This window comes from Camelus dromedarius, chromosome 32 (genome assembly GCF_036321535.1).
Source record: "Camelus dromedarius isolate mCamDro1 chromosome 32, mCamDro1.pat, whole genome shotgun sequence".
NCBI lineage: Eukaryota > Metazoa > Chordata > Mammalia > Artiodactyla > Camelidae > Camelus > Camelus dromedarius.
In genome coordinates, this window is record NC_087467.1 from 15,445,402 (window position 1) to 15,459,568 (window position 14,167).

The 14,167-nt window shown below is 42.6% G+C and overlaps 1 protein-coding gene across 3 annotated transcripts in view; it reads right to left on the minus strand.

Annotated features, from left to right (window-relative positions):
- Nucleotides 1-259: 259 nt before the first annotated feature.
- The window catches only part of GATA6 (GATA binding protein 6), a 28,474-nt gene continuing 14,566 nt past the window's right edge, over nucleotides 260-14,167 (minus strand). For 2 of the 3 annotated variants that reach the window (XM_031439083.2, XM_064481546.1), the window contains exon 7: nucleotides 260-1,638. In XM_031439083.2, the coding sequence (XP_031294943.2) occupies nucleotides 1,468-1,638 (171 nt within the window). In that variant the 3' untranslated portion in view covers nucleotides 260-1,467. The remainder of the gene's footprint in view (nucleotides 1,639-14,167) is intronic. The other variant, XM_064481547.1, reaches the window with a different exon arrangement.

Below are 14,167 nucleotides of genomic sequence, written 5' to 3' on the forward strand. Positions count from 1 at the left end.
AGAATGCTTTTCCTCTCAGATGTCATATACTGTTGGGTCCTTTTCACGTCTATAAATTGTCCCCAATGTAAGTTGAAAGTGATAACTTCACTCCATGTGTCAACTTCAAATGAACCAAGGCATAAAACAGCTCCAAAAGGACAATTCATTGAAAGGAAAGCCATAAGGCAATTTGCAAACATCACATGCACTTGTTTTATATGAATATCTATAGCCACATACAGTATCAAAATGAAACGATAAGGGAAGGAATTCACTGTACAGAAGACAAAACAATACCCTTTTTATTTTTAAAACTCTGGTGAAATAGGTTTCCATAGCACATCCCATTTAAAAAAAAAATTAACGTAAACCAACCTGCCCGTGGGTTAGTCACACTATAGAGACTTCATCATAGTGTGTACAGATGCCTAGAGTATTTACAAATGTTATCTGTTAGGTAGTAAAGTTCTGTTGCCACTTTTCCAGCACATATTCCACAGTAAGATAAAGGGGAGATACTGGTGTTCTTGTATAAAAAATCTTAACAAATGGATAAAGGCAATTTACCTGAGAGAAGATTTGTTCTTGAAATATTTTTCTTTTCACAATGGGAAATACAGAAATGGGATGTAGTTGTAAAAGAAGTGTAAGAATGTCTAAGTTTACATTTTTTCTTTTAAATTATTTAAGTACCATTAAGTTAAAATGTTTACATTCATTATAAAAAATGTTGTTAAATCTTACGCAAATGATTTAACACTGATTGCTGCAACGCAAATTGCACTTTTTAAAAAAATTATTGTATACATGGAAGAAAAATATCTTGTTTGCTACCCTGTTTACAAATTCCGACTGACTTTGGGTCAGTCACACGATATGAACTTTGAGAAACGTCAGTCACAGTGTATGTTACAGTCACGATGCAGTCTTGCAAACTGAGTGATCCTTTTGACAAGAGACTTCGTGAACCGACTCAGCCTCCGGAGGTGTGTACCAAGCCAATGGTCTTCTCCGTGAACACATGTGAAATCAGGGGTGGAAAAGGTATGAAGAAATTCTGGAATAACCAATACCGATCAGAAGAAGCACATGATTTGCGGCAATACACATAAAACCTGTGTTTAAAAAATCTCTCAATATTCCTCAGCAGGCAAAGCCCTGGTCCTAGTCCCGGTTTCTGGAAGTAGACATTGAATCCCCTGGCCAGCCCAGAAACAGGCAGTCTGGAAGCGGCTGTGGCCATGGGAGGGGGCTGCTGCGGCCCTTCCCCAGAAGTGGTCCATCTTCTCCCTGGTCTTCAGGACGGGGCCTGGGTGATAAGGCAGAGCAAGCCCCTCAGGAGATACATCTCTTTCAAATAAAGGCACGAAAATCATGTGTCAGAGAAGAACGTCCCGTCGGCATCCCGGGCCCAGCCTGGACTGCTTGTCAACATCGGCTGTGGTGATGCCGGCTGTGGCGCGTCCTCCTGCTCCCGCAGTGGGCTCAGGCCAGGGCTAGGGCGCACCAAGAATCCTGTCTCACCGACGATGTGACTTCGGCCGGTGAGGCCAGGCTGACGCCTATGTACAGCCCATCTTGACCTGAGTACTTGAGCTCGCTGCTGTTCTCGGGATTAGCGCTCTCCCCCGCACCAGACATCACCGAGGCGCCTGCCTGGTGGAAGAGGGGGACCGAGAGAAGGAGAAAGAGAAGGGGAGACAGTTACTGATAAATGTGTCAAGCGGCTGGCTTCTGCTAGGTCAATGCTTGGAGACAAGTGAGATGCTGGTGCAGCCGGCGGAGCTGCTCACTGGGTGGAGCAGTGCCACTGACCTAACCCTGGTCAGTGCAGCTCTTTGAAACATCCTCCTGTTAACGTTATTAACTCGTGGCAGTAACCACCCAGCAGGATGCACAGCTGAATACAGGTAGGAAAGGGGAACTGGAGGGAGCCTGTTCGTAAAAGTGCCAAACGCTCAGATCCTGACAGTGAAACAAACCACACCACGTAGGTAAACAGGCCTTAAGGATGCCCACACAATCTAATCATTTCAAAAGAGAAAATGCAGAGCCCTGTGCACACACACACAGCAGAACCACGAGGCTCAGCAATTCCATCACAGTCTAAGAAGGAAAGATACACAGTTCAGCAAGGCCTGATAAATGAAATTTTTGAGCACTGACTTCATGGAAAATTAACCCATGCATACACAGGCTTGAATTCTTCCCAAGAGGAACAGGCCATGATTCAAGCAGACCACGTGGCAAGGAAAATGCTAACATCCTATATCTGTCATGATTGTGGCAATTATTTCTCGAAGCAAAAGGTCACTTTCCTCATTTCATTCATTCCTTCCATCCAAACAAGAAAGGCCAAATAGAAAACATGATATAATTTAGCAGAATCAAACCAAAATAACTAAAATCATGTTTAGACTATGGTTTGAGAAAACAGTTGCATTTGACTTTTTAAAAAATCTATCATAGTCACATACTTTTTAATCATGCTTTTTTTCCCCTTCTAAAAGCTCTGAAGTTCACCATTTCTTCCAAGCCTTCAGGGTTCCAGTCCATAAACTATCAGATACTTGTTTTTTGACACAGGTAGAACATCTTGTACTTCTCAAAGCATTCCTTTTTTACATACACAATCCCATTAAATCCTTAAAACATCCATCTATCTGGCCAAACTGATGCTACATCCACTTCAGAGAAACACGGCACCAGACATGGAGCAAACTGAACAGAAGGTTCACAGAGCCTCCACCGCTCCACTCAGGGGCCTGGAAGGAAATGTCGTCCTGAGCTTTCCCGGAGAAGATCTGCTTTTCTGTCTAATCCTCACAATAACTGCATGGGGCTGGGAGGCAGGATTTCGGGAGGTCTGACCATGGAACTTCCTGTCTGCCATCCTAACTTCCTCTCAGCTAGACAGACCAACTCCAGCAGCGCCACAGGTAACCAGTCCTCCCCTTTCCTAGCAAAAGTGAAGGTTTGTGAAAGTCCAGCAACAACTGTACCCTGCCCCCAAACTTTTTTAAATAACACAAACTTAAAGACTTAAACCGTGGGGCTTTGGGTGCCTTAAAAAAGCAAGTTTCACAAACTCATTGAGATGTCTAAAATTTAATAAAGATACTTGTGAAAATTCTGAAATAGATAAAACAATCCTGGTATAAACATGCGGATTACCTTTAGCCTAGAACTTCTACTGTAAGCAAACTCAGCATAGATCTAGATTTAACCCCCAGGGAAATAAACAAAAGGATGGATGATACTCAATCAAAAAAAGTCTTTGTTTTAGAAAAGAGCTATCATATAACCAGAAGCATGAGCTCCCTTATAAATGATTAATGTCAGACCCACTTTGTATGACCCACCTAGCCCCCCTAGAAGCACATGCATTTATCTGACTAAATCTGACTTCATCACAGCAAGTGCTCTTTTCTGAAATGGAGAGGGTGCCTGGAATGGTCCAGAAAGCAGCCCACCTCAAATGGCCAGAAGGGCCGAGCTAGCAGAGGGGTCTGCCGTCAGCCACGGGGAATGCTGGGTATGGGGGCTGTGAGCCCCCGAGACAATAGCTTCCCAGAGGAGCCCTTAGGTTGTGTGGGGAACCCAGACACACACACTCTTGAAAGTAAGACCACTCAACAGTTACCATGAGAGATGAGTGTCTGAGGCAGGGAGGTGGGTGGAACAAGAAACTAGAAAAGAAATCGCAGAGGGAAAAGGATTCCCCGGGGGCCAAGGGACCAGCTTGGGCTTTCAGATTCTACCCTGGTTCAGCCACCCACCAATGTGGTCACCTCCTTGGGAAACCAGCCCTACCTCAAGTACGTTTGTGACAATTAAGTGAGCTGTCTTTGTTGCAGAAGCGTCAGAATGCCTTGCCATGTTAAACATCCCATAAATGGAAGCCTACTGCTACCGGTGAGGAAGGGGTGTTCAGAACTGGAAGTATGCAGGATGCAGGGAGTCCTGTTCATGAGACAAGACAGCTGAAAGCGAAAGATATTTTATTAAGCAACGAGTCAGAAGAGAATCTGGAAGAGGGAACCAAAAGGCCTGATCTAACTTTCTGTGCCTCAGCTTCCTCACCTAGAAAATGGACATAAAGAGGCACCTATGTCAGGAACAGGTTGTTGCAAGAATTAAATTAGATAGTATATGTAAAGCCCTTGCAAAAGTGTCTGAAGACAGTAGAGACTAGATCCATACACGCTACTATTAGAAATGTGTTATCATGGTGAAGAGGAAGGAGCGTGGACCTAACTGAATGTCCCCAGTGTCATCCTTCACCAGGTGAGTTGCCACCATCACTGAGTGGGGGCAGCCCTAAGAACTTATCCAGAATTAAGTGGAAACCACCTCAATGATGACCTTCTCCTAATCGTTACTGACAGCCCTTCACGAAGAGAAAGCCAGGCGCTTCCACAGCCCTAAGGGCTCACTGACCATTTTTCAAATCAGCCACATTAAAGAAATCTTACCACCTTGAACATTATTCTTGCACCTAAACTACAGTCCCAAAAGCTACTGTTTAAGTACCTATTGTCTTCTTTGTTCAGACAAAAAAAAAAATAGTCCAGCTATATGGCAGGCAAACCCCAATTTACATGAGTGATGAACTCCCAAAAAAACAGCAGCTCGTTTGAGGTTGCAACATCTGAGTCTGTCAGAAAAAAATACAATAAGCACTGGTGCCCAAGGTTTGAGAACCTTATTTTTAAGTGGTGTTATACTATTTAAGCATGAAATGCTACAACGTGTAGCATTTATTTTTCTGTGTCATCATAACTCAATAAAAAATAATTTAAATTTTATGTCACGATACACAATGATATCATCATGATGAGAGCTGATGAGATTTGATGGGACTGATGACCCCAGTTCCCCCATCCCTGGATGGTGGGGCCATATTCTGGTACACGCCTTAGAAGGCAGTCAGCACAGCCATCAAGAACTTTATACCCTACTTAACTCGGTAATTTCACTTCTGGAAATGGGTTATAAGGAAAGAATTCACAGGGAGGGAAAGATATCCATTGCAGGGTTACTTATAATAATGGAAACCATGGAAATAATCTAATGTCTCATAAAATGGGGATGGTTTGGGAAAGCAAGGGACATCCGCTCAACGAACTATTATGCAATTATTAAAAATAATAAGATCATGCAGCAAAATGGAAAAAATCCTGTAGGGCAATGTTGAGTGAAAAACAGCAGGATATAAATTCTAACTAGGTCATAATTACAACTGACCCATGCACATGCAGAAGTATTTCAAGGGGACCCAGGTGGGGGGTGGGGGACAAGGGCACCATGTGAGAGGGCCCAACCTATCAGCCGTCTGTACTTTGCTTGTGAACTTTTTACTTGAACGGCACAGTGCAGTCTCACTCTGGGGAAGGGCAGAAGACATTAGCACCAGAAACGTGAGGAACCAGCCCTTGAGAGATGAGTCAGCCTGGACAGAGGCATAAAGTAGCATGAAAAATAGTAAATAATCAGAGTGGAGGGAGGATTGGAAGGGCCCCCTCCCCCGACGCACCCCTGAAGTCAGCCCCTCGCCGTTACATGAAACCAGGCTCCAGGCACGAGAGAACACCAAGCACGGTACACAGAGGGGTTTAGCGTATCTTGTGCTCTTGAAACTGGCACTGTAACTGCAGAAGTCTAGAATGGGCACCACCACTCTCCTCAAGAAACCTGGCCTGTCACATTGTGCATCTTAAGTGCCTTTCCCTCACTGGGGATATTCAAGAGCTACCTCTTGAGAGTCAGTTTAATTTGGGGAGAAAAATCAGAGATGACTTATTATGCCCCTAGACCCAGTATACACACACATACATATACAAAGACAAATTTAAATGTCAACTGATTAAGGTTTTCCCACATCTAGTTAAATCCCTGAAAGGATCAGATCGCAGACATCCCAACGCAGCCAGAGCAGGCAGGTCAGCAACCTAAATCACCATCAGCTTAATCCCCGGGACGTTCAAAAACAGAGGAGGGTGCTTCGAACGCCCACAGTTGAACCATCCTTCCTTCTTTCAGAGGCGGCTCGGGCAGGCGGAGGTCCTGGCTCTTTCCCGGATCAAAGTGCAATGTGAGGGTGGAGCAGAAATCTGTTCTGTGTTTCCACTCACAGCTTATGGGCCTCCACCCTCCCCCAGACACTGAAAATGGAGGCACTTCCTGTTGAAAGAATGTGTTATCAGCACCAGACCCAGCCCGGGCTTAGTGCTGAGAGCAGGCCAGGGCAGGTTAGGTGGGAGATCCAGAGCAGTGGGCTGGAAACTGGCCTCCTGAAGGAATAAATGACTTCAGGGACAATATGTTGCAGCAGACGTGGCCATGGAAAATATCCACCAGCCTGGGAAGTAGCACAGCTCCTCTTTTTTTCCTGTAACTATAAGCCTTTGCTCATTTTTGGACCTGTATCTGGAAGCTCAAAGATTTCTGACAACGAACTCCTGGAGTCAGTGCCCAGCAGTGTCCGGCTCAGAGTGGGCTCACCGACAATGTTAGTCCTTTTCTTTTCCTTTACTTGTCATTTTCCATCATAGACAGGCCCAGAGACAGCCCCCCACGATACCCACACAGCAGCTCTGGAAAGGCAATCAATATATCCCAGCAAAGGAAAACCTTAAAGGACACAGCCTTCCCAGAAGAATAAAGGTTCTCAGGCTTATGAATTATAAATTTCATTTTTGAAGAAGAAAACAAACAAAATAAAACAAGAAGAGCTGGCTGGTGTGTGCTTGGTCCACCATGCTGTAATCTCTCAGTGCAGCCTCGATCTGGAGAAACAAAACGTGGCACCCCAGGCAGGCTGGGGGTGAGTGTGATCATTCCCAGAGCCCAGGACTTTGAAGACGATTACACTGTCTCCTTAGCTTGAATTCGGGCTGTCAGCTTCCATGGCCTCTGATCTGTCCTTCCTACACATCTAAGTAAGTTGTGGTTACGGCTTTTCCTTGTGTGACTGTGTGAGGGGAAGCCAGCCGTCCCTCTCTGCCAAAGCCCTCTTGTCTGCTTTCATAACCTCTAGGTTAGACCCTGACAGTGCCTGATAGCAGCCTTCCTTAAAAGTAAAATTAAGAACTGTGCAAAAGTTCCAACACAGGAGAAACACTTTCAGATAAACCCTAACTTCCACTCTAAAAACCACGGCCATTTCAGTTTGGATGAAGGTAACAGGACCATACACAAAAGTGACCCAATGAGAGTTGAGGAGGTGACACAGGAAGATACACAAACGCACAGAGGTTCTGTCTCCCCCAGGACATGTGAAAACCATCAATCACAACAAAACCCTCGAAATCTCCCATAACGGCTCAATAAAGCTCAAGAAGGGAGAGTCACGGTCACCTCAGCTGATGACCTAACTCAGTGTTTAGCAGAATGGTTTATTTTTTTGTAATTTAGCAAATTCCTTACTGAGGAATGCCCCCATGACCCCCTTGCCCCTTCTGGGCCTGAGCCAGCCAGGTTGTAGCCATTCCCGAGATGCTGCCCTTTTCAAGGAGGAAGAACTTGTCTACACACACCATCTACTCTGGACAAAGAAGCAAACTGCTTTATGCGTCTGTACACACTCAGACAGCAGGCATGTTGTGAGACAGACAGGCATGGCCCAAAGTTTCTAAGTACTCTGGACTATCAGTAAAATACTGATGCACATATATAAATTACAGGGGAAAGGGTTTGTCCCACAACTTGAAGTCATTAGTGTGCTATAGAAAAAGTTTATCTTCTAAAATGAATGCATGCCTCTACTCTAGTCAAATTAAGACGCAAGATTTAAAACCTGGTTGATTATGATCTTAACTTTTAAAAACTGGCTTTTTAGGAAATTGGACAAGCAGCCTAACACCGTGGTCCAAGAACTAAGCAGCACTCACAAGAAAGCATCATGAAAATGCTAAGAATCATAATGTATGAAAAATTGTCGCTTTCAGGGAAATAAAAGTATTTAAATATGGTTACATTGTTAACACAATAGTTCTACATCTCTAAATCTCCCCCATTAGGAGAGTTAGGATTTATTTCTAATGTCTTGGGATAAAAAAAATGCCATGTGAATAAAGCACATCGCTATTAGCTTCCAAGGTCATATTTAAATAGTGCTTTTCTACTTGAGCTTCAAAGAGGTCTGCAGGCATCTCCCACTTATGCTACACAATACTCCTAAGAGGACCAGATGGTAGGAATTATTTTTCCCCTTTAGTAGAAGCGGGAAAACAGAGGCTTTACAAAACCTTGGCGGCTTGCTAGTCACACACAAAGCTGGAGCTAGCGCCCGGCTGCCTGGCTGTTTCCTTCCAGCTGCTAATCCGTGAACCCCCAGAATAAACTTCAGACCATATTCAGGCTTCACCATGAATCAAGTGACTAAACTTAATGAGAGCTTTAAATGAAAAGTATTTGTGTTTAATAGGATAAAACTAGGATTGTGAAGCATGTGCACCAGCTCTGGTGAAACCATGCCATGCTAACAACCACCAAAGGGGCAGCACCCTAAGTAAACTGTCATTTAAACATCGTCAGATAATAACTTCGAATTGTATACTCAAGAGACTTCAACAGGACACTGAAATCAATACCTGTTATTTGCTCAAATCTTTCTTAAAATCTGTGGTCAATAAAATAATCTCTTCGTGCTCTGGCTCACAAACTCTTAAATACTGGCCCTGGTATAGTAGAGAGCTGAATTATGAATGATCGCTTACATCAACACCTGTCTTTGAAGATGCTTTTTAAAATTATTAAAATTTCAGAGAAAATTAACAGATAGGTCTGAACACAGAGCTAACAGATTGTATTTAATTCATATCCATTAGATCTTCATATTGCTAGTAACTCCTTTGGCAGACACCCATGAAATGCATAATAAATTACTTTTGTTCCAGTAAAGGAATTCATTTTCTTCGAAGATTCATTTAGCAATAACATTTCAGAGCATTCTAAGCCAGATTTCTTAAATTTGGCCCTGTTTTCCCGTAACATTATTTCATGGTTTGTGACAATTTTGTATATTCTTTTAGAGGGAAGGGTGGGGGAACTGCAAAGCATCCATAATCAGCAAAGAAAAATTGTGTTCTGAGATGAAGTCTTCTAACCCGAGGCCATATGAAAAGAGTGACACTCTGCCTACATTTAGTCTTTACCTAGCATTCTGGCTTTCAGATTGTGATGAGTCACTTATTAAATAAACCACAGTCCTGTGACAAATTGGGTAGGCATATATGTTATAAGCTATTTAAAGAGCAATACAGTTTTGCTGTTTCCTAATATATATATATACACACACGGAGTCATTGGATATTAATATAGCACAAGGTATTTCTAACCACTCCTCACCATCCTTCAGGACATATGCACGCGTGCACACACACAAGGAAAAAAAAGAGGGAAGTCTAGAAAAGGCCTCCAGATCAAAATGAAAGTATGTGAACTCCACATGCTTCAGCGTTCCCTGCCAGGGTGACGTGTGACTTCCACGGCGAGGGCCGATGTGGTCAGACAGGAACGTGAGTGAGTTATTAGGAAGGGCTGCGAAAGAAGAAAGAAAGGGAGCCTGGCACGTAAGGAGCGTGAAGATAAAATGCCAACAAAATATTTATGTTCATGGCTTGCAGCAAGTGGCAAGTGGGATATTAATAACCGTGATGATTGGTCGACTCCCTGGGAGCGGTGGGAGACGTCGGTTCCAGCCGCGGCTGCAACACGGGCTGGTTTGGTGACCTTATGGAGTCACTCCGGGTCCTGGTTTATAAATGAGGCAATAATAATACCTAACTGCAGCTCTCTCACAGACCCTGTTGGGAGATTAATGCCTTTTTAAATTCATTTAGAAAAAAGTATCTTGGACTATAAACTCTGGGAAAAACAAATGGACATTTGCTTCTTAAGAAATGCTTTTTTAATGATTTTTTAAAAATTAAAGTGAAAGCAATTTGGACATTCTGAAAGTTCCAACTAACTTAGCACTCACTGTGTATGGGTTTAAATCACACCACTAGAAGGACTTTAGCACTATAATCTTGTATTTCATATTTTAAGAGAGACTCTCATCACACTAGGCACATAACAGTTAAATTTTACTGCCTATTATTTTTCCTATTACTTGACTAACACAAGTCTTAGGACTACATTTTATTGACTAAGTATAATGTTTAACAAGAAAATTTATATAATGTGCCTTATATATTTCCTTATGAGCAGATCACTTCTCTGGAGCTATTTTCCTGGCCTTCTTTGATGCTGATATTACTAACCAAATTAGATTTATTTAAGAAAATGTTATTTCTTCTCTCTAGAGACTTCAATATCACATATACTCTCACATATTAAATCCAGTGTGCCATAGTGATAAAAACACTGGCTCTGCATCTGCCAGACTTGGGTCCAAATCCAAGTCACGTTTCTTAATTCAATACATAATCTTGGGCCTATTACCGAGTCTCTCTCCACCACGTAGAAATTGGAAGCAAAACACCTCATTTGTAGAGTGACAATTGGGAGTAAAAGAGAAAAGGCACATCAAACACCAGGCATGGAAAAGGTACTTGACAGAAGCTGATTTCCTGCTTTCCTACATCCACTGTCTTATAAATGAGAAAGTACGGGAAAGGGAGAAAACTCCCCGAAAGCACCATAATGATTCATCTAGAGACGAATCCACTAGTGCCTGGCGCTCGGGAACCCTACAGGCGTGTGTGGAAGAGTCAAGGTAAGAGTTAAGCAGAAACTTCTGTTCCTACTCCAGCAGCCTCTGGAATCTTCTCTTCACATTCAAGTTCCTCTGAGTGAAAGCAACTTGTCCATATGTAGATGCTTTGTGAATGTTCCTTTAGTTAATAATAGAAGCTATTTTGTGACCAATCATAATGTCATAGTAAATCCAAAGTGATTCAACTACTCGGAGAAAAAGACAATAGGATATAAATGTGCTCATAGATATAAGCTATGTGACTCAAGTGATGTTTTCCAACTTTTATCATAGGATGCAAATATTAACATATAAAATAAAATCTATAAAAAGAATTTTAAATGTTAACCTGCACAAGTACTCAACTCTTCTTCAGAAGGCCTTACAAAGATATCCAGATATCCCAACAAGGCTCAGTCCCTAAATCACTGCCCGCCGGCTATAAGCACTTAACTATTTCAGACTGCTTCTAGTACAAGATTTAGCACCATGCAGCTCAGTGGTATTTCTCCTGACAAGATCACTGAATAAGGTTATTACCAAGCAGTGACTGAAGAAGGGAAGCAGGTCTGGCTAGGCACACAGTGTCCCAGAAGGATAAATGAGGCAGGAATGAAGATACCTACTTAACATCAAGAAACTGACCAAAAATGGGTAGGGGCTGCCGAAAAGCAGAGAACCAGAGAGGAATCTGAGATGAGGTCTGGGTCTCAGTCTAAGGACGCCTGCCTCTCTTTGTGGAAGCTATCTGTCACCAACAACAAACCACAAAGGTGAGGGAAAGAATTCCTATCACTAACACATCATCCCTAAGACGTTTCCATTCAAGTGTCACCAGGCAGCCACCCTGAAACCATCTTGCCCCGAGGAGCCCTGGGGACCAAGAAACTAAACATTCTAAGTCCTGAGGTCAGGACACATCACCAGCTCGGAGGAAGTAGTTTTCCTTACTTATTGTGAGAGGAAACCCTGCTTGTAAAATGTAGAAACAGGAGCATGCTAGCATTTGCTGGCATCAACAATCAAAACACTCCCAGTTAAGAATGTTTTAATTGTTGGACCATAGCGTAGCAAAAACACATTCATCACTGCACTGGGTGTTAGAGAAAGACCATCTTTTAGAAATGAATGTAGTGTGGATCCTACTTAAGGCTGACTTAATATTGACTTCAAACAGCTTTAATTATCTGCCTTACATCTAATTTATCCACCTCATCTCCTGCCTTTGGCTTTTTACACCCTACAGTCCAGCCATACTGAATTCCTAAAATTATGTCCCTGAAGTATCATAGCTGCCCATGTTCTTCTCCTTCCTAGAGACACCTATCCCAGTTTTTCCCCTGCAAACACCCCACTCAACCAATCCAAATGTCCTCTCCTCTGTGAAGCCATTCCCAGCTCTGCAGTCACAATTCACAGCTCCCCACTTCGTTGCTCATTTTAAAGCACTTCCAAATCTGAGCAGCAGTAAGAACTGTCTCTACGTAGGTGCCCCACCACTACCACTACCACTACCTATGTTAGGAACAATCCAACATCCAGAACCTTGTTTTACTCAATGGTAAACAGGGCCTCCCACGGCCCAATACTTCTTAAATGGAACAATGACCATAAGGCAAGGGCTAGTCAGAAATAGTTCACCTCCGTCTATTTCAACATTACATATTTAATGATAACGTCAACATATTTGCAGTTTTAATACAAACTTAAGTGGGTTTTAATTTCTGTTAAATAATTATAGAACTACTTTTAGGAAGGCAAATTATGCTCAGTGACTTCTTATTCTGAGACATTGCCTTACTGCTCATTTTACCACCAGATTAAGCCTTCCTGTCCCAAAGGAAATTAAGAAAAATACCTTTTACCTTTAAAAGTGGGGCATTAAGTTAGAAAGCTTATATACATTATTTTACATACATATGTAACTATATATACAAGTTTTTTATATACATGTATGTGTGTGAAGTATCCTCTAGTTTTATAAAATTTTAGTTACTTGTCGTAAGAGGGATAGGAATATAGAGACTACTTATTAAACCTTATTTGGAAATAGAATGTTACCATATTTGCCTCCTAAGAATAATAACAATGAACACTGTAGAATATAACTCAGTCAATAAATGGAATTCAATGAAAGATGTAAATATTCTTATAATCCATAGAGAATATAAATACCAAAGAAAATCTGGTGTGTATTTGGGTCATTTTTCAGTAAATCTACACATGAAAGAAAATTTTAGACAGAAAGATTATTCTGGGGAAATTTATCTTTAAGCTCAAAAGTCACAAAAATTAATCAACTCTATCAAAAATTAAGTTCAGCGTATTTCTTAACACAAAGACTTCCCATACAAGAAACTGATTAAGTTTCTAATCAATACAGAAAAAAATAAGGAAAAAATGAAAAGTAATAAGGTCCAATGAATAGCAAATACTATATAAACGAAAGCAAATAAATCACTTATTGCAACTTAAAAAAAAGAATTCCAAAGGAGCAAGACGGGGGCTACTTTAACACCAGGCTGTGCAGGAGCAGCAGCAGGTCTTCCTGTTCTCACCCAGGAAGCTGCCCTCCCAGCTGCCCCCAGAACCTACACCTGCACAGCCTGCAACCCAGAAACTGAGTCACAAGGGAGCTGAGTTAGCAACCTGATGACCACCAGAAGGAATAAGACAGAGGTCTAGTTTTTAAAAAACGCAGAGGAGTAAAAGCACGTAAAGAGAAGAAATGCCAAAAAGTCAACGAAATGAGGCTTCAGAGCAGTGCAAAAATGATTTTCATGGCACTTAGACATTTGTTCTGGAAGAACACTGTGTCCTAGGAGTCCTGTCCACACCTTCACTCCTGCTGGGGAGGGAGCCCTGGAGCCCCCACTCTCAGTGCCTTCCTCCAGTACACTCAGGCCCTGCCAGACTTGCTCGGAACCAGGCTACATGCTGACCTGGTACCACCACTGAATACACCCACATGCAAGGCAGGGCAGGGCCATCAGGGCTTAGAAGAAGCCTGCTGGAAACGCCTCCTGGTGATCTCCTAAGCTGACTTCCAAGAGAGGAATTAAAAGAGCAAGTGTGATCCTATGCCGCAACAGTCTCCGACTTCTGTGCAGTAACTCACAATCATTAAGGAAAAGGTGGAGGAGCAGCTATGTTGCCACTTAAACATCTCTACATAGAACGTGTGACCCCAGTTTCCTTGTTCCCCTGGGAGTATGTCAAAGATTGCCCTTTGTTTTGTAGCTGGTTGTCCCTATTAACCTAAGACAACCCTGCACTACTAACTTCCAGTCACAGGGGCCGCTGGAGATCAGCAGGACAGACCGTCATCACAGGAAGCTTAACTGCCACGCTGAAGAAGGCACCTCCTACTGCGTCCCAGATACAACCTTGCCACGTGGATATAACAGCCCCTCACCTATGACACCTCACAGAATCCCATAAGCAAGCAGTCAGCTGCCCTCCAATGTCATAAACTGGGACCCA